The sequence below is a fragment of the Xenopus tropicalis genome, chromosome 6 (assembly GCF_000004195.4).
Source record: "Xenopus tropicalis strain Nigerian chromosome 6, UCB_Xtro_10.0, whole genome shotgun sequence".
Classification (NCBI taxonomy): domain Eukaryota; kingdom Metazoa; phylum Chordata; class Amphibia; order Anura; family Pipidae; genus Xenopus; species Xenopus tropicalis.
In genome coordinates this window covers 109,223,245-109,242,889 of record NC_030682.2, presented here as the reverse complement: position 1 = coordinate 109,242,889, position 19,645 = coordinate 109,223,245, and the positions used below count along the sequence as shown (strand labels likewise).

Below are 19,645 nucleotides of genomic sequence, written 5' to 3'. Positions count from 1 at the left end.
GACTTTTCATTTCTTTGTCATTGGACAAACTTACAAAATCAGTGAGGGGTCAAATAATTATTTCCTCCACTGTATTTCTCTCGGAATGCTTTTAAAAGAAGCTGTTGGTGCAGGGGGACATTAACTGATATGTACCTGAGACACAACAAGGGATTGGCTGATCCTGCGGCATGTGAGTTAGCAATTTATTTTCTTTTTTTTATTTGTTTGCAAGCAGCCAAGCACTCTGGTTATTTATGGATCTAAAACTGAATTTTATTGCTGCTGTGCAAACCCTCACTGTTGCATAATGGTACATAAAGCTGACAAAGATGATGAAAATAATTCAATATATAATGCATTTTTTTCAAAACTGTATGTGACTTACGTGTGCAGCTGGGGTAGTTGTAAAAACCAGGAGCGCACTGACTACAAGTTAGTCCAGCAAAGTTTGTCCGACAGCGGCATTGTCCATTGAAACCACATGAGGGATCAGCAGCACCAAACATGTCACAATTACATTCTAGAGTAAAGAACAGAAATAGTTGCTTTAAATGTAATCATTTTTATATGGCCTGTTTAAAGGGGTCACTTTGCCCCGAAACGTTGCATCACCGCAATAAACGTTTTAAGGGTTATTCCCTTATTTGCAGCTCTGAGTGCCATTTGCTATTTCTTTCTATTGTTTAAAGGGGCAAATAAACATTAATTCAATGAATAGGGCTTGTGTTGAACATACTTGTTGCCTGTTATTTTAACCAAGAATGTGTATTTCCTTGTTATTTCTAACAGTACTGTACTAAACTGGGGCAAAAACTCAAACTGAAAATAAAGTCACAGTCTACTTTCTGGTTCATATGAGGTCAATTAAAACAACTGCGCAGTCCTAGTAAACAAATCTCTCCTCCAAACTGCACTCTCTAGACGGTGAGACAAAGAGCAGTTCAAACCAGGAAGTCTACTATAGTTTCCATGTTTTTGTCCTATTCAGCACAGGAAATAACAAAATCCATAGATTTATCTTAATTAACATTAGGGAAAAATAATGTTCAGCAGAGACCCTACTAATTGAACTAATATAAAAAAAGGGCTGAGTTATAGTTCTCCTTTAAGTGTAGGATTTGTCTGCAAATGTCTACAAACTGCTTATGCAGTGGGATGGTAGGGACCTCATGATTTACAAGAAGAAGGTCTAGTGTGGCCAATAAACTACGAGGGCAGTGGAGGGAATACCAATAAATTACTCCTACTATAAAAACAAATGTTTGCTTATGTTCCCTACCACAATAAGAGGGAAAAGGAGGAAAAGGAGTGGGAAAATGCACCCAGGTCATGTTTCACATTACCCACAGTCTTGTAAAAGTCTAAGGGCAATTGCAATATGCAAAATGTTTTGCAAAGAAAGCGGTCATATACTGTAACAATTGGTACTGCTAAAACTAACCTGTATAGTGACACTGGAAGTTATTCAAAGAATTAAGAGTTCCAAAATCTGTATATTCAGCCCTTACCTTCACACTTTGGAAAGGAGTGATAGCCTGGGCGGCACTGGTCACACTGTGCCCCTTCAGCCCTAAAGTGGCACAGACATTTGCCAGTAGGGTCACACACCTCAGGGACCACCCCTGTAGGGTGGCAGTTGCATTCTAAACAATAGAAGGAAATTGCTAATTGTAAGAGCAAAATAAAATGTTTTCCACATTAGTTACTAAAACAATGATAGATGTATTGGAGAGTGCATCAATATAACAATAACGAGAAAGTGTTTTAAAGGAGAAGGAAAGGCTAAGTCACTTGGGGGTGCCAAAATGTTAGGCACCCCCAAGTGACTTTAATCGCTTACCTTTTACCCCGGGCTGGTACCCCTGTTAGGAGAAAACAGCACCAGCCCGGGGTAGCTGTAGCGAGAGCTTCCTTCTTCCGGCTTCGTTTTGCCGGGACCCCACGACAGACGCATGCGCAGTAGAGTGAAAAGCCGACTTCTCTGTTCGGCTTTTTCACTCTACTGCGCATGCTCGCACAGGTTTAGCAGGAAGGAGGAAGCCCTGCAGTTACCCCGGGCTGGTGCTGTTCTCTCCCAACAGAGGCACCAGTCAGGGGTAAAAGGTAGGCGATTTAAGTCACTTGGGGGTGCCTAACATTTTGGCACCCCCAAGTGACTTTGCCTTTCCTTCTCCTTTAAGAGGCCAATAAAACATTTATATACACACTGTGATAAATAGCAATCATAGATTTTAAAAACAGTTAGTAGTAAAAGATATGCATGCAAAAGTTCTATAATCTTTTCCAAAGTAGCTAAAAATGTTGTATTTGAAATAGGGACGCACCAAATCTTGAATTCAGTACGGGGTTTGTCCAAATCCAAGTGCCTGACTGAACTGAATCTAAACTCTTATAATAATGTGTCATTTGGTCACACAATCAAGGAAATCTACATGGTTTTTAGCCCTCCAGGATTCAGCTGAATCCTTCATGAAAGATTCAGGTTTCGTCTGAATTCCAAATAATGCACTACATGAATCCCTAACTTAAACCAGATATATAATATTTAACAGAATAGTTCTGAAAGCATTTTGTGTAAATAAGTAATCAAATAATTAAAGAAGTGTTGTGCAACTGGCGGCCCATGGCCCCCTCTGTGTGCCCTCCTCCCCCCCCCCCACATCTGGCTGGCTGCTGTGACTGCTTTGTGTAAGGTTTCAATAGTATCAGTATTGAGATTAACTGACCCCCCCTGCATTGTGCACACCTCAGATTCAGGCTGTAAGCACCCTGCATTGTTTACACCTCTAAGCCCCTTCCTTGTCATACTCTGCCTGCCCAATGCTGCCTGTGTGTGCCATACTCTGTTGGCCTTTGCTGCCTGTGTGTGCCATACTCTGTCTGCCCTACGCTGCCTATGTGTGTAGTACTCTGCCTGCCCTATGCCCCCTGTGTGTGCCATACTCTGCCTGCCTTGCCCTGCCTGTGTGTGCCATTCTCTGCCTGCCCAACCCTGCCTGTGTGCCGTACTCTGCCTGCCCTTCCCTGTCTGTGTGCCATACACTTCCTGCCCTATGCTGCCTGTGTGTGCCATACTCTGCCTGCCCTACCCTGCCTGTGTGTGCCATTCTCTGCCTGCCCAACCCTGCCTGTGTGCCATACTCTGCCTGCCCTGCACTGCCTGTGTGTGCCATACTGTTCCTGCCCTATGCTCCATGTGTGTGCCATATTCTGCCTGCCCTATGCAGCCTGTGTATCCTATACTCTGGCTGCCCTATGCTGCCTGTGGGAAGTAAACCTGGTTGGGATTTGTTCTGGGAGTTTGTTAGCATTTGGAAATAGTTATTTTATGGTCCCTAAGGTGCGTAAGTATGTGTTGAGGGTTGCTGTGCTACCCACAGGGAAGGATGAGCCATATGGATTTAAGGGTATGGTTTAATATGACTTAATGAACTTTTCACATATGAGTGATGGGTGATATCCCCGCACTAAGCACCAACCATTTGTCTTTTTGGCGTGCTTTGTGTTAATATGGGTGTGGTTTAAAATGGGAGTGGCCAAAATGGGCTCCCTTGATCAGACTTCTACTACATAGGCCAGAAAATACCGGCCCACGTTACCACATAAGCTGGACAGCACTGAGTTAAAGGAATACTGTCATGGAAAAACATGTTTTTCAAAATGCATCAGTCTGCTTCAGCAGAATTCTGCACTGAAATCCCTTTTTTCCTACATGCTCATAGCAATGTGACTTGTGCTCTGATAAACTTTAATCTTTCTTTACTGCTGCACTGCAAGTTGGAGTGATGTCGCCCCCTTTCTTTCCCCCAGGAGACGATCAGCAGAACAATGAGCAGGTAACAAAATAGCAGCTCCCTGACACCTCTGTTGAAAGATTAAGCAGCATAAACTGATAGTGCCTCCATGGGCTAACAGCACTGCTGGTACTGTCCTGAATTTTAGAGAGTGGGTAAACAGGCAAAACTGTCTATAACTCTTAATATTTTAGTATGGCAACAAGCATTTCTTTGCCAGCTAAAATACAATGTGGAAAAACAGCCCCATGTGCCATTAGCCTAAAGTAGCTTGTACAGTAGAGGAGATATAGATACAGTATATATACACAGTATGCACTTCGGCTAATTTGGAAAACCGAAGCGATGGCTATGCCATCCCAACGGAGATTTACTTTCTTACTGGTGCGATGGCATTTTGGGGAGATTAGTAGCCTGCGGTAGCGAAGATTTATCTCGGGCAACTAATCTCCCTGTGTGCCATTGCCCTAATGGTACACTGATTTCTAGAAACAATAACTCCATATTCCAAATGCATTATACAGTGAAGGGCAGAAGTAGTCAAACCCAAAATACATTAAACTGAGCAATATTAGGTAGTGGCACCACAAATACATTAAATATGTTCTGATAAGTAATGAGAACTTTAGCCCCTAAATACATTAAATACAATGAAAGACAATGATTTCTAACCCCTTACCCTTCCAAAAAACAGGTTTCCTGAAGGCTCGAGAAGGTCAACATGCTCACACCATCTACCGGTAGAAGTGAGCATGACACCCAAGCAGGAAAAATCCAGTTTTGTTTAGGCAGTGTTGGACTGGGGTTTCCAGGGCCCACTGGGGATGCCACTTTAAGGGCCCACCACCCTCACGCCCATCACAACCTGCCCCCTAATACTTCCACCCCACTAGTAACTCCTCTCTCCTCCATGCCTCTGTCAGCAGGGGAATGTTGGGGACGGCAGATTCCAGCCAGCAGAGGGGTGCTGGGACCCGTATATCCTGAGAAGAAGGCAGCAGTCCTGGGTCACAAATTCCCACCCCATCACATAATTCCTCTCTTTGCCTGAAAGAGCTGATCTCAGTAACTAGGAGGGGTAGGCAAGCAGATCCTGGCCAGCAAGGGGAACTGAGGCCCATTGCTAGGGGAGGAAGGCAGCGGGTTAGCAGTGTTAGCGGGTTCCAAAAGGGCTGGGGCCCACCGGGTATTCTCCCGGTGGCCTGCCAGCCCAGTCCAACCCTGGACTGGACCCTAATTCGACTGGATTTAGAGTACACTGATCACTGACTCCCCCTACTGACTACTAACTGACAGTAGGAGAAACAATAGCTTATCTGAAAACAGTTCTATTGTGCAGTGCTCAGACCCAAACACAATGCACTAAGATGGCTGTGTACATGACATATCAATATTACAACTAATAAAAAGAATATTTTTGTTGGTTCAAGATTATACTTTTAAATGGTGAAGAGTGAATTATTTGCATTGTAATTTGCAAATAAAAAGTAAACCATACAAATCAAGACAGCGTAGCAGGTCAAGTAACCTATAGCAACAACAGATAACATTTACAGGCCACATTTATTAAAGGAAGCATCTCTTTAGTTACTGTGAGGGACTACACTTTCAACTTTGTAACTTTTCCAACACCCCAAAGATAATTCAAAGTCTAGTTACCTATGGCAGTCTATCAACATGCAGCATTTACAGGTCATCTGTTAGAAAGAAAACAGCTGAATAGCAAAATAAGTTTTTTTGTGAAAATATGGATTGCTAACACCAGAGGAATTCAAGAAACTATAGCCAATATTTTATTTTTGTGTATGAGGCATTTGGCTGGCAGAAACATTATATAAAAAAGACATACAGTATCTCTTGTTGTTATCAAAGAGCAAACACTTTGTTTTCCAAAGGTGGCAAAGGATACAAAGACTCTAAGTTATCTCCATGGTGGAAAATATATGAGGCTATTCCATTACCTGTGACTTACCAACAAGCAATCACTATAAGTCAACATTAAACATAATAAATCATACTGGCATGAAAGGCTAAAATGTCAAGAATCAAAGGGGAGTCTATTATGTATTGCTGAGGTACTACTGTGCAGAGACAACATTTCAGTAAGCAATCAAAAATGGAAATTGGATGCAAAAAGAAGAGATACTTATCCGGGGTATCTCGGACCACTCGCCAGTTTTACCCACATTAATAACCTCACAATCACCAGCAGATCATTTAAGGAGACTAAAGGTGCCCATACACTATAAGATCCGCTCGCTTGGTGATGTCGCCAAGCGAGCAGATCTTCACCCGATATCCCCACCTACGGGTGGGCGATATCGGGTAGCAAGAAACTTAAAAAAAAATAATCCGATCGTTTGGCCCTGGGGCCAAACGATCGGATTACATTTGCGGCCATGGGGCAGTCGGTTCGGGGACCGCATCAACGAGCCGATGCGTACCCCGATCCGACTGGATTTTCTAACCTGGCCGATCGAGATCTGGCCAATTTCAGGCCAGATATCAGTCGGCCAGGCCGCTCTGTTCTGTCCATACATGGGCCGATTAGCTGCTGAATCGGTCCAAGGGACCAATATTGGCAGCTATAGTCGGCCCGTGTATAGGGGCCTTTAAGGTGGCCATACACCTTCAGATCCGCTCACTTGGCGACATCACCTACGAGTGGGCGATATTGGGTGAATCCAGTGCCAAACGATCAAATTACAACTACGGGTATAGGAGAAGTCGGATCGGGGACCATATCAACGCGCCGATGCGGTCCCTGATCCGACTAAATTTTTTAACCAGCCCAATCGATATCTGGATGATTTCAGGCCAGATATCGGTCAGGCAGGCCCATCGTTTGTGCCCCTACACGGGCCAATTAGCTGCCGAATCGGCAGCTACTATCGGCCTGTGTATGGCCACCTTTAGTCAATACTGGGCCAACCATACACATGTTACCCCTATTTGGCTGATAAAGTCAAATGTCTCCAGCTAGTTATAGAGCATGGGGTACATGCGACTCGGATTCAGCATGATGGGCCTTCACTAAATGGAAGGTGCTTATGGAGGGTGTTGTAGTACTACACCTCCCACTGCCACTGTGTAGTACAAAGCTTAATTAAAACCAACTGATAACTGTTTATTTGTCCAAGACAAAGCATATAAGCGTAGGGTTAAGATACTCACACTCCTATGACAGGCATTCAGCAGTACAATGATGGTAATGCAGATTAAGCAGATGAAGTATGGTGTCCACCGGTTTATCCCTTCTCATAAAGAGGTTGGGCAGGATAAGACAACCAACAGAGTGACAGGAGGCAAGTCCACCGGTTTATCCCTTCTCATCAAGAGGTTGGGCAGGGTTAATTTCTGGCCTATGTCTCTGGCACTTCTGTGTCTAAGGCAAGTAAGCCTGTTAGGAGACTACTCCTTTACTCTCTTCTCCTGGGTGGAGCAAGGAAGCTGCTCTTTCTATATAAGTTCTGACTTTCTCACTTTCCTAGAAAGTGCTATAAGTTGATCTAACCTGTTCTAGCTTTACCTCGTTCACGGGATCCCTGTCCACGACTTCACTAATGGTACTTCGGGCCTAACACTTCTGGGCCGGTGTGGATCCCACTCTTCAAGGAACATCCACAAAGATCAAATGCTGCAGGGCAAGAAGGAAGATCCACCCCTTCCCTAACACTATATTAAAGTGTGGTAGGGTGTGGTCTAGCCTTGGGCCAATAATAAGGTATATGTAAATACCAAAAAGATACATTCAGCCTTGCCTAGTGACAAGGAGAAAAGGAAAGGTAGGGTTTAAAGCAGCGTTTTTCAACCGCTGTTCCGAGATGTTGCCTGGTGTGCCGTAGGCAGGGCCGCAATTTTTACTTTAAAAAAAAAATCCGGGCCCTGTCATTGGTTGCGCCCCGTGTGTACGGGTGACGTCAGTACACACGGGGCGCAACGTTATAAAAGGGCCTGTGTGCGGTCGCGTGTAGGCAGAAGTGCAGAGGCGGCGCGCGCGAGGGGAAGATGCTGCTGAAGCCGCCGAAGAGTAAAATGCTGCTGGGCACCAATGTATTTGGGGGGGCCACGGGGCACACTGACTTATGGGGGCACTGCTGCTGGGCACCAATGTACTAGGGGGGCACTGCTCTTGGCACCAATGTACTAGGGGGGCACTGCTGCTGGGCACCAATGTACTAGGGGGGCACTGCTCTTGGCACCAATGTACTAGGGGGGCACTGCTGCTGGGCACCAATGTACTAGGGGGGCACTGCTCTTGGCACCAATGTACTAGGGGGGCACTGCTGCTGGGCACCAGTGTACTAGGGGGGCACTGCTCTTGGCACCAATGTACTAGGGGGGCACTGCTGCTGGGCACCAATGTACTAGGGGGGCACTGTTCTTGGCACCAATGTACTAGAGGGGCACTGCTGCTGGGCACCAGTGTACTAGGGGGGCACTGCTGCTGGGCACAGAGTTAAATTTTTTAAAATTTTCTAATGGTGGTGTGCCTCGTGATTTTTTTCATGAAACAAGTGTGCCTTTGCCCAAAAAAGGTTGAAAAACACTGGTTTAAAGCCATAGGGGTACATTAACCCTATGGGTCCCTACACACATTTAAACAAAAGCATTCAAAATAGCATAGAAGCATTCTTGGCTACTAATAAAACAATATATATAAACAATTATATATAAACAATATAAACCTGACAAATATGCTAAATACTTACTTTGGCAAAAGGGATAATGAAAGTGTCCAGCGGAACATCTATCACAAGCTGTACCCTGAAATCCAGCACGACAATGGCACTGTCCTGTCTGCATGTCACAATTCCCATTTACAGTTCCAGGACCCTTGCACTTGCAGTCTGCCAAAAAAGAAATTGGTACAAATAGTGATGAGCGAATCTGTCCCGTTCCACTTCGCCATAAAATTTGCGAAACAGTGAAAAATTTGTGAAACACATTTGTTGTGCGATTTTTTTTTTTTGTCACCCGTGTCTATTTTTAGTTGCCCATGCTTTTCTGATGGGACCGCGCCCAATTTGACGCGTGACAAAAAAAATCCACACGGCGAATTTTCACTGAAGTTTTGCAAAACAATTCGGCAATGGCGGAAATTCGTTGTGAATCATAAATATTATATATATAAAATATGTAGCAGTTTGACATTTTAAGTGAAAAGTTGGCTAATACACATTGAAACTAGCTGCATTCGCAAAAATAAGTGTGGCAGAGAAAACTTGAAACCACTCTGCTGCAAGGACTTTGCATTCAGCATGAATACTTAACGGACAGATCATTTATTTCTTATTACATATAAAAGCATCTTACCAAACTGCATATACATATCAGTTGGACAGTAGTACTTCATATCACATTTTTTCTATATGGGATTATTCAATGACAATTTAATCTTTATTATAAAGCTTTATCTATATGAAACATTTTTTAAATATTGTCTGTTTACTGTTATATATTGGTATGGCCTGGAGGAAATAATAGAACTAAATATGTTTTGCTGCTTAACCAAAAGTCCTCTTATAAGGCTTTTTCTGCCTTGCACTTGATTCTTAAGTTCTTGGAGTACCTTGTGTTAAGGCCTGATCACTATCCCAAATTAAAATGTCAATTGGTACTCTACATACTGTCCACATACACTCATCACCAATCAGCAAGCATGGGCACAGGATATGTTAACCATTAATCATGTCAGGAAGAATTTTAACGAGATACTGTTTTCATTTTTACAATATCTTGCCTTTAATATGTCCAGCTGAAGGATCCTCAGTTGGAGATTCAGTCACACCGGGATAGAAAGGAATTCCTAAAAAATAAATTAATTAATTAAAACATGAGACAGTAGCCATTTCTGAATAATCTAAACAGAATTTCTTACCCTAGGAAAAATTCACAAAACTGCAGTAATTTTACTAGGAGCTGTAATCCATAGCAACCAGCAATTAGCTCTGGTCAACTGCAGAAAGACTAATAAAAACAACATTCTGATCGGTAGCTAATGGTTATTTTCATGGGGTAAAATGTACTCTATGTTACCACTTAAATGTTCAACCAGGATGATCAGTGGCCCAATCTTATGGGGCCATCAAACAATCTATGGCTTATTTTAATTATTTATCTGTTATTTATATAATGCTCTTGTTCATCAGTTAATTGATTAATACCCAAAAAGTCATCCCATGTGTATTCAGCTTTAGGTGCTCATTTTATAAACGTGGCTCCAGATAAGTTGAACTCCTAATTTTAAAACATCTTTTCATTCACTCTGTATTATTTCTGACAGCAATTCTGTTCAGCCATGGTTATCTTCATTATCTGTCCAGTCCACCCTACAGGTTTTATTGGGCTTAACCACCTCTTTCTCAAAACCCAGGATGAAATACTCAATAAAGATTTCCAGTGTGTATGTGACGTCACTGGCAGAAGAGAACAAGATGAAAAAGCATGCAGAAAGTCATTTGAGAGGCAGTTTGGGAAATACACGACACAGGGTTGCAATACAATGGTCCAGTGCATTAATGCATCCTGCATTAATAATCCTATTGGTCTGGGGCTTTAGTTGCATTTAAAAATGGCTATAGAATATATATTATACCACTGTGATATACACCCTTAAAAACATCAGTTTATAACCAAAAAGAGGCAGAAGATAATTATTTGCAAAAATGCAAATAAATAGAAAAGGCTATTCTGTAGATTCAGCATAATATATAGAATATCCAGGTTACCCCTCTGTTTAGTTCACATGGCGATTTCCATATGCTTATTTGGGGAAATGTAATAAAAGGTGTAAAGTTTGCTACCTGTCTAATTACCTATAGCAACCAATCTGCAGGTAGCATCTACCTCTCACCTGTTTAAAAGTGAATGTCTTATTGGTTGCTATTGTTTACTAAACATGGGCATATTTTGTGCCTTTTATTACATTAGGGTATATGTCCATCCATCTGTTATATTATCATAAGGGACAATAAATAGAAATAGCAACTCTTCTCAAAATCAGTTGTGAATAGGCAAATTGCCTAAATTTTATGATTAAGTGCTGGGTAAGTATTAAATGCGTACATGGGGTTTATTTTAATGGAATGTAATAAAGTTTATATTTTTTAACTTTTTGGTTTTGGTGCAGATTTAAATTTAGCAATTGTTTCCCTGTTTGGCCACTAGAGGGTTTGATTTTTTTTTAAGTACTTTGGATCTATACATATAGAAACAACTGTCCCACATTTTGGCTTTCGTGGTGAATTTAATTTAGTTGTCTGATATGACTTGGAATGAAATGAAAACACTGAAAACACAAGTTTCAGACATTAGTTGTTTGCCCTAAAGCAACATCTTAAAGCTTAATATGTGCCCTCCACCCATGAAATGCGTACTAAAATCTATGCTGTTTCATCCTGTCTGAATGTGTGGAAGTCATTAACTAATTCCAGATTTGCACTAGTGCATAGAGCTGCCTATGTTTGAGCACACTGGTTATTTCAATAATAATTATGGCCTCAAAAGCACCAATGTCAGACTTGCACTCATCCAGCTGCTAAGCATGGGCTGATTTCAAGCATTTTATAAGTAAATCTGTAGTGATTTATTGATGTTTTCAGTGAGCTTGTCTGAGACAGTTTTACTTAGTTTCATCTATGTCGTCCCATACAGGGGCAGGAAACCTTAGCCTCAGGAAATCTAAGGAATGTAATTTAGCCTGGATCTTGATGCACTTTGGGTACAAGTAAGGGTTTTGAGATAAATAATTAGGGATGCACCGAATCCACTTTTTTGGATTCTGCCGAACCCCCGAATCACCCCTGAAGGATTCTGCCAAATCCCGAACCGAATCCGAATCCTATTGAATCCTATTGAGTAGATAATAAACCATTTACTAAAGCTACAGAAAACATTGGAAACATATGAAGAGCAGGGCTAGGGTATTACAGAAAGCAAGCCTTTGCCTACAGCTTGTTTAATTATTGTAATATATGGTAAACACTTTTTAGTTGACAAAAAAATAAAAATGTATGTGACTAACTGTAACTGAAATTGATTGTAATTTTTTATTGTGCTATACTTTAAAAAGTAAAATAAAAAAGAGAGATGTTTGACGTGTTACTGCTATTGACTGAGGAGTTGTAGAAGGCATATTGAATTGAAAAAGTCCAAAATTCACATGCCATACTGAGTTGAAGACTAGACTGTTGAAGACAGAGATGCCTCTAATAAAGGCATCAAGCATAATGAAATACCAGTAATACTATACTAGTAGTAGTCACTTAGTATAAGAAAAGCTTTGCCATTATGTGCACATCAACATCATCATCATTTATACATTAAAAGCAGTAAAACTGTCAAAAGGGTTAATTGCATTGCATTTTTGCATAGCTTGAATATGTGGAATTCCTCCTGGTAGAGGCAAGTTGGCAAGTTGGCAACTTGAACTAATGATAACTAACTTAGTGACACTCATCAGAAAGAGACAGATAACATGCAGCAGTCGCTTTTGCACAGTCACATAGTAGTAGTCTATGTCATAAACTTAAACTTAAACATAATCATGTTCACCATCACTAATACCAATTAACAATTCACCAGTGTAACAATTCACATATATACAAGTACAGCAACCAATAAATAAATATAAATTAGATCATAAAGCATTAAAGTTTGGTTTCAGCAACAACTTTGAGGCACTGATTAAGTTAAAAGAAAGTAAAAAAATTAAATGCATACTTGCAGAGATTATACTGTACTATATTGTACTGACCTATCCTATACACTCACATACATAAACTTTATATGCAAAAATTAATACTAACTGTAGATATTAGTATCACAATAGCTTTGGATACTATGCTTGTTCAAAAACTTATCCAGGCCCCTCTTATAGGCATTAACAGAATCTGCCAATGTTGCTGCAAATAAAAGTTAATGGTGATGGTGGCGCGGCGGGAAAAATCCGTATATGTATTTATTTGGCACCAAGGCAATTCCACATAAAGTAAATAATTCAAATAACATTAGCAAATAGCACATCTCCTGTCCCCTTACTGAGTAAATCTACCAGCTAGCACCTATCACTGCAGCCCAGCATAAAAGAGGGAATAACACTGGTAGGAATAAGATTTACACTAGTAGTAACAATGGGAATGTACAAGCTAAAGGTACAAGGTTACGTTTGCTTTGTATCTATAGGTTTTCATCTCTGCAGAAGTTGCCATGTAACCTCCAGTATAAGACCCCTCTGTTCAGCTATACCAGCAGAATGGAAACCTGACTTCATTTACTTTAACCTTCTCATCTGTGCAGTTGGCACTTTAACTGTGTTTGGTACAGATTGTAAAACCTCCATGTGATTGATTGAATTTGAAATGCGGTGCGTATGTCATAATTGTCAAAAGTGGCTTCAGCTGTGCATCCGTGGCTGCCCATGGTGGCAGGGCCGCCATCAGAAATCACAGGGCCCCTCACAACAAAATTTTCCCCAGGGCCCCTCCCATCAGTACAGGACACACACAGACATAAAAAGTATTAGGGCCCCCCTACCACAGTGCCCCCTAACACTATGCTGGCCAGGCCCCCCTAACACTATGCTGGCCATGGCCCCCCCATACAATTGTCCATAGACAGTACCCCCATACACAGTGCCCCCATAGACAGTACCCCCCATAGAAAGTGCCCCCATACACAGTGCCCCAATTGCCCCCATACACAGTGCCCCATACACAGTGCCCCCACACGCAGTGCCCCCAATTGCCCTTAGACAGTGCCCCAATAGAAAGTGCCCCCATACACAGTGCCCCAATTGCCCCCATAGACAGTGCCCCCAAATGCCCCATACACAGTGCCCCCATAGACAGTACCCCCCAAAGACCTTGCCCCCCATAGAAAGTGCCCCCATACACAGTGCTCCGATTGTCCCATACACAGTGCCATACACAGTGCCCCCATATAAAGACCCCCAAAGACCTTGCCCCCCATAGAAATTGCCCCCATACGCAGTGCCTAAATTGCCCCCATAGACTGTGCCCCCATAGACAATCCCCCCACACACAGTGCCCTTAATTTCCCTTAGACAGTGCCCCAAAAAGTGCCCCATACACAGTGTCCTAATTGCCCCCATACACAGTGCCCCCAATTGCCCCATACACAGTACCCTCATAGACAGTACCCCCCAAAGACCTTGCCCCATAGAAAGTGCCCCCATACACAGTGCCCCAATTGTCCCCATAGACAGTGCCGCCAATTGCCCCATACACAGTGCCCCCATAGACAGTCCCCCCCACACACAGTGCCCCAATTGCCCTAAGACAGTGCCCCCAATAGAAAGTTCCCCCATACACAGTGCCCCAATTACCCCCATAGAAAGTACCCCCAACAGACCAAGTCAATGTCGACGTCTCCTTCTCTCTTACGCGGTGGCAAAAGGCCCTTCTATAAGGTTGCGCCTCGTCCGTACGTGTGACGTCATACGCACGGGTGCAACCTTATAAAAGGGCCTGTAGCTGCCGCGTAAGAGAGAAGGAGCCGCCGACGATGACTTGGTCTGTTACGGGTACTTTCTATGGGGGGGTACTCTCTATGGAGGCAATTGGGGGGGCAGGGCGCGGTCTATTGGGGGTACTTTCTATGGGGGGGTAAAAGATACAAATTTAATTAAAAGTAGCTTTTGGCAGAGCTCAGAAATTTTAACGAGCGTCTCCTGCACTTAGAAACATTGTTTCTCACATTTAATTAAATAAGTGGGCTTTTGGCAGAGACCCCAGAAAGGTAAAAAGCACCCCCTGCACTGAGATACAATTGTAACTAATAAGCTAAACAGGTCTCTTAGGGCAGGGGTGTCAAACTCAATCACATAAGGGGGCCAAAATCTAAAACACAGGCTATACAGGGTATATTTATTACAATGTGTAAAAAGTGGAGTAAGACATTACCGGTGATGTTGCTCATAGCAGCCAATAGATGCTTTGCTACTATTGAAATCTGATTACTTATTGGATGCCTTAGGCAACACTACTGGGAATGCTTCACTCCACTTTTTACACAGCATGATAAATATACCCCTTAGTCTTAGTTACTATGTGAGGAAAATGAAAATTAATCAGGCTGGATGGTCAGACACACTCACCAAGGGCCACATAAAACAGCCAGGGGCCTTGTGTTTGACATATATGTCTTAGGGGAACTGAAACTTGCAGCTTAAATGGCAATTTCAGCTTTTTTAACAAAACTGTAATAACACAAAAAACAAGACCCCAAAATTCCCAGAAATATGTTCTAACTTTAAATAACCTGCCAAATGTAGTCAAATGGGAGTGGTATTTAGGGGGTGTGGTTGCAAAAATGGGCCGTGGTTAAAAAAATTTTGCCGCAATTTGCACGCCATTTCCTTTAGTCCCTCTTTCTATTTTCAAAATGTTGGGAGGTATGGGCTTAGACCTGAAGGAAGAGAACTAAAGACACATGGAGGTGGGCTGAGCTTAGTATTTAATAGAGAACTGATGGTAAATGACAGGGCTGAGAGTGTAAGGTCTAAGGGACTATGGGTGGATGGAGACTAAAGTAGGGCTAAGGGTGGATGGATGATAGAAAAGGATTGATGGTCAATGGAGCAGGTAGAATTGTGCAATCATGGGATGTCTATAATATCTAGAAGTAGGCAACGCAATTAAGCTAACTCCCATGTGTCTCAGAGGAGTTTGTATGCCTCAGAATCCTTGTATCAGTGCCTCCGGATCCTTGTTTCTGCCAGTACAACAGATACATTTCAGATTTTCTCAGTTCTTAATGTAACAAAAACATCTTTACATCTTATGATGGAACCCCTTCTTTTATTCCCAAGGGATGTTCTACTGTAAATAAAGCATTAGAGAGTTTATTGTATGTTTATTGTATGGTCTCCTTATATATTTACAGAGTTATCCAGTTTTTCAACTATTTCTCTTCATAACTAAGACCTTCCCTTAATCAGCTTAATAACTTGCTCTTCTCTGGATTCTCTAGGTTTTAATAATGGGCCTTTTAAATATTATCAATCAATGCAGCATAGCATATGTTAGATGTGGTCTTGCCTGTGCTTTGTAAAAGTGAAGAAATACCTTTTATTGCTATGAATCCATGCCACTGGCTGAAACTAAGAAGAAGTGTGCTAGGAAAGTTCACTAAAAACATGACAGAAGCCCAAACACAAAAACAGAAAATCTTCTGGGAACCTTGCATAGTGGTATGATGTTTACAGAAAGACCCTTATCCGGAATACCCTTGTCCCGAGCATTCTGGATAATGGGTCCTATACCTGTATATGATGTTGCAAAAGGTGTTACCTTCACTTTACAAAAAGAGCAAGAAGAATGAGGACGTTTCCTATTATATCTGCCTTTTATTCTATAAACCTGCAGACGCTCATTTTTACAGCACAATGTGTTTACAATCCTAAATGTTGCAAAGCTGTATTACTGGATGTCATTCCACAGTGAATTGTAATACAAAAAAAGATTTCCTCCCTAAGATCAAACAGCATGTTGCCAAGCTTATCAATATTTACATCAGGTTGCGGTTACATTTATAGCACAACAGAGCAGAATCTTAGCAACATAAAACGTGCCCTTTATTTTAACTTTGCCACCCAGCAGGATTTTCTCTTATGTAATAACCCACACACTGAGCAAAGCACCAGTTAAAGTAAACTCACATTCATCTGTATAAAAGCAAATATACCTAAAATTAGCATTATATGTTTTTTGAGGAAGATAATTACAATGTGTAACTTGTAAATACGCTAGCCCACAGATCATACCACATATGCCCAGTTCTGCAGGTAAATTTTTCCCCTTTTAGATTACAAAAATGTTCTGTATTTGACCCTTCCTCACACATGAGATAGGCAAAATACTAGACAAGCTTCCATCATATTCCTCATACTACAACATACTGCTATATGGACCCGCCCAAAAAAACCTCCAGTCTGAACATGGTGTTCATCTCTCCTCATCAGTTGCCTTATGAGCAGGCTCCCTGCCTATTGTCTTTAATGCTGTGCAAATTATTGTGTTTGTATTCTCCTTACTTTGTAAAGCACTGCACTATACAAATAATACAAATAACAGATTACTACTTGTTACAAAATAAAAGCAAAATCTGGCTGGATGCTATAGGTTAGCAGTGATGCAAATTTGCATCTTTGTCATTAACTAACCCCCATTTATCAAGGTGTATCATTCACATTTAAGGTCCTTATGACATTTACCCAGAGCATACCATAAAAATATAGAAATGGAGAGCTGTATGTAAGAATTATATGTAGACTGACTTCATCTCTCCCTGGCTCCTCCATTCTGGGGGAGCCTCTTCCAGTGCAGCTGCCCTTTTTACTTCTGTTTTTCGTGCACTAATGGAGCCTTGATTTAAGCATCACCTAAGGCTTGCAGGATGTTTGGCTTTTAGATGTTTGGATTACTTTTTTGGAAAAATACAGTATAAACACCATGAAACAAACTGCCTTGCTCTATTTCAATTACATTAAAGAGACTTTGATATTTTCAGTGGTGTGCCTGCTGGAATTAAGATTCCTATACATTATGCACTGTGGTTACATTAAAATTTCTTAAGTACTGACTGCACTTTTTATTGGACTACAACAAAAAGCATAAAAATGAAAACAGAAAAATATTTTATTACTACTGTACTGGACTATTTATGAAATTAAACAGCAGTAGAATACAATGCATTATGGCCTGCTCCTGTGCAATGCAGTTTGAGTGCCTTGTGGACAGTCATTAGATACCTATTCACAGACCATCTTTAGCTTGCTTTTGAATTTGAACTAATATTTCTATGGAAATTGTGTCCCCAAGTGATTGACAACTGACTAGATAAAAGAATGCTGTACAGCTGTGTTCCCCAACAAGTGGCTTGTGTGCAACATGTTGCTCACCACCCCCTTTGATGTTGCTCTCAGTGGCTTCAAAGGAGGTCTTCATTCTTGAATTTCTAACTTGGAGTCAAGTTTTGGAGACATAAAGACCATGGGTACTACCAAACAGGAACTCCTGTAGTCTGCCTCTCTACATAGGGGCTACAACTAACCAATTACATCCTTTTTTGGTCATACCCAGGAACTTTTTTCATGCTTGTGTTGCTTCCCAACATTTTTTTTATTTAAATGACCCCTGCTGTACAGGTACACAGCCCCCAGCATGTAAGGAATTCAGGTTACAAACAGTTTTAAGAGGTTCCCTTGGTCAACACGCTAGATCAGTAATCATGGGAATCATTTGGGCTCATACTTCTTCAAGAAAGACTGTGTTGGAAAACAATGTCTGACTATCTAGGGACTACTTAAAGCTTTAAGAGGACATGCAATACATTTTCTTTATGCAAGACAGTGTTGAAAACAACTCTGTAAATTCATTGGACAGGAACAGGAACACAGTTCTGCATTCTTCTCTTAAAGGGGATCTCCACCCAAACACAACTTAAGAAATCAACTGTTCTCAGTCAGTCTTCAGCCTGCATCCTCCAAATGCCACAATTCCCTTTGTAACTTCAATGTGTTAGTCCCTTTTCCCCTGCCAGGATTTCAAATTATGCAAAAAGAGAAGAACTGTTTTGCAGTTGGATTTCAGCATAGAAATAGAAGGTATTTTTTTTATACTTTTTGGAGGAACAGATTGCAGTGAAAGGTAAAGTAGGGGTTTCTGTGTTGTATGTGGCTCTTTCAAAAATTCGGAAGCCACAGTTCCTCTGTAACATACCGAACCACTGGAAGTTCTTAAAATGGTTTATAATTAGAGATTGTGACTGTATGTGTATGTGTTGGGGCATGGCAACAAATTAAATTAAACCCCCAGGGATTTGGCGGTCTATATGATATTACAGGTACTCCAAAAATGTCAGTAAAACTTTTTAATGCATGTTATGTACCGTAAAAAGTACTGATGTACTTAAGGGTTTTAAGTAGAGAATTTCTTACCAATTAAAACACAAATTCACCATTATCCCATCTATGTTGCATTTAAATTTCTTTCGGGCCATATATAATTTATATATTATAATATAATACAGAAAATTAACTGATAATAAAGGCAATACACCTTAACACTATTGCAGGATTCCAAATATATATTAATGTAAACCTTTATCTGCAGTACAATGTAGGCTATATAAAAAGTCTTGAAATATATTCAACTTATTAAGTATCCTTTTAGATTCTAAAATGTGGGCCAAAGACTAATCAATTTGGCAGACAAGGAATCCTCAGATGGCAACAGTCAATAAAAAGAGTGACAAATAAGACTACATAATTCACTGTGCATTTAAAACTCTTATGTAAAATAAAATGACTCTACATGCAAGCAAATTGCTCCCATTCATACTTACTAGTGCAGACAGGAAAATTATAGAAGCCCTCAGCACATCGTTCGCAGTTGTTTCCACTGAAATTGGGCTTGCAGTAGCACCGACCTGATCCTTCCTCACATCCATCTGCCTTGTCTGGACTACAGCTGCATGCTGAAAAAGTTTAGCATGGAACTAATATAATCCATTCTTAGCTGAGCAGATATTATTGCTTTAAATATGTTTTACTTTACACCAGTGCACTGACATAATAATAATATATTGTTATTACTTACATTGCAGAATCCAAAATTCTAGAGAATGTTCCCCTAATTTGATGTATAACATGGAGTATAAAATGTGTATTATACACCCCACAGGGTGTATAAAGCACCAAACATTTACATGGCATTATACAAAATACATTATTTACATCCGTCCCTGTGCCACTGGAGCAATCTAAGGACCCTATTGCAGTCATTCACAATTCAGTTTCATCAGGAGGCAATAAACCTGCCCGCAGACACAGGGAGAACATACAA

At 41.1% G+C, this 19,645-nt stretch overlaps 1 protein-coding gene across 1 annotated transcript in view; it reads right to left on the bottom strand.

Annotated features, from left to right (window-relative positions):
* The window catches only part of lama3 (laminin subunit alpha 3), a 137,426-nt gene that overhangs the window by 87,030 nt on the left and 30,751 nt on the right, over positions 1–19,645 (bottom strand). The window contains exons 10-14 of the mRNA XM_031903840.1: positions 19,146–19,277; positions 9,520–9,585; positions 8,489–8,626; positions 1,491–1,625; positions 368–502 (exon numbers count right to left, since the gene is read on the bottom strand). Of these exons, the coding sequence (XP_031759700.1) occupies positions 368–502; positions 1,491–1,625; positions 8,489–8,626; positions 9,520–9,585; positions 19,146–19,277 (606 nt within the window). The remainder of the gene's footprint in view (positions 1–367; positions 503–1,490; positions 1,626–8,488; positions 8,627–9,519; positions 9,586–19,145; positions 19,278–19,645) is intronic.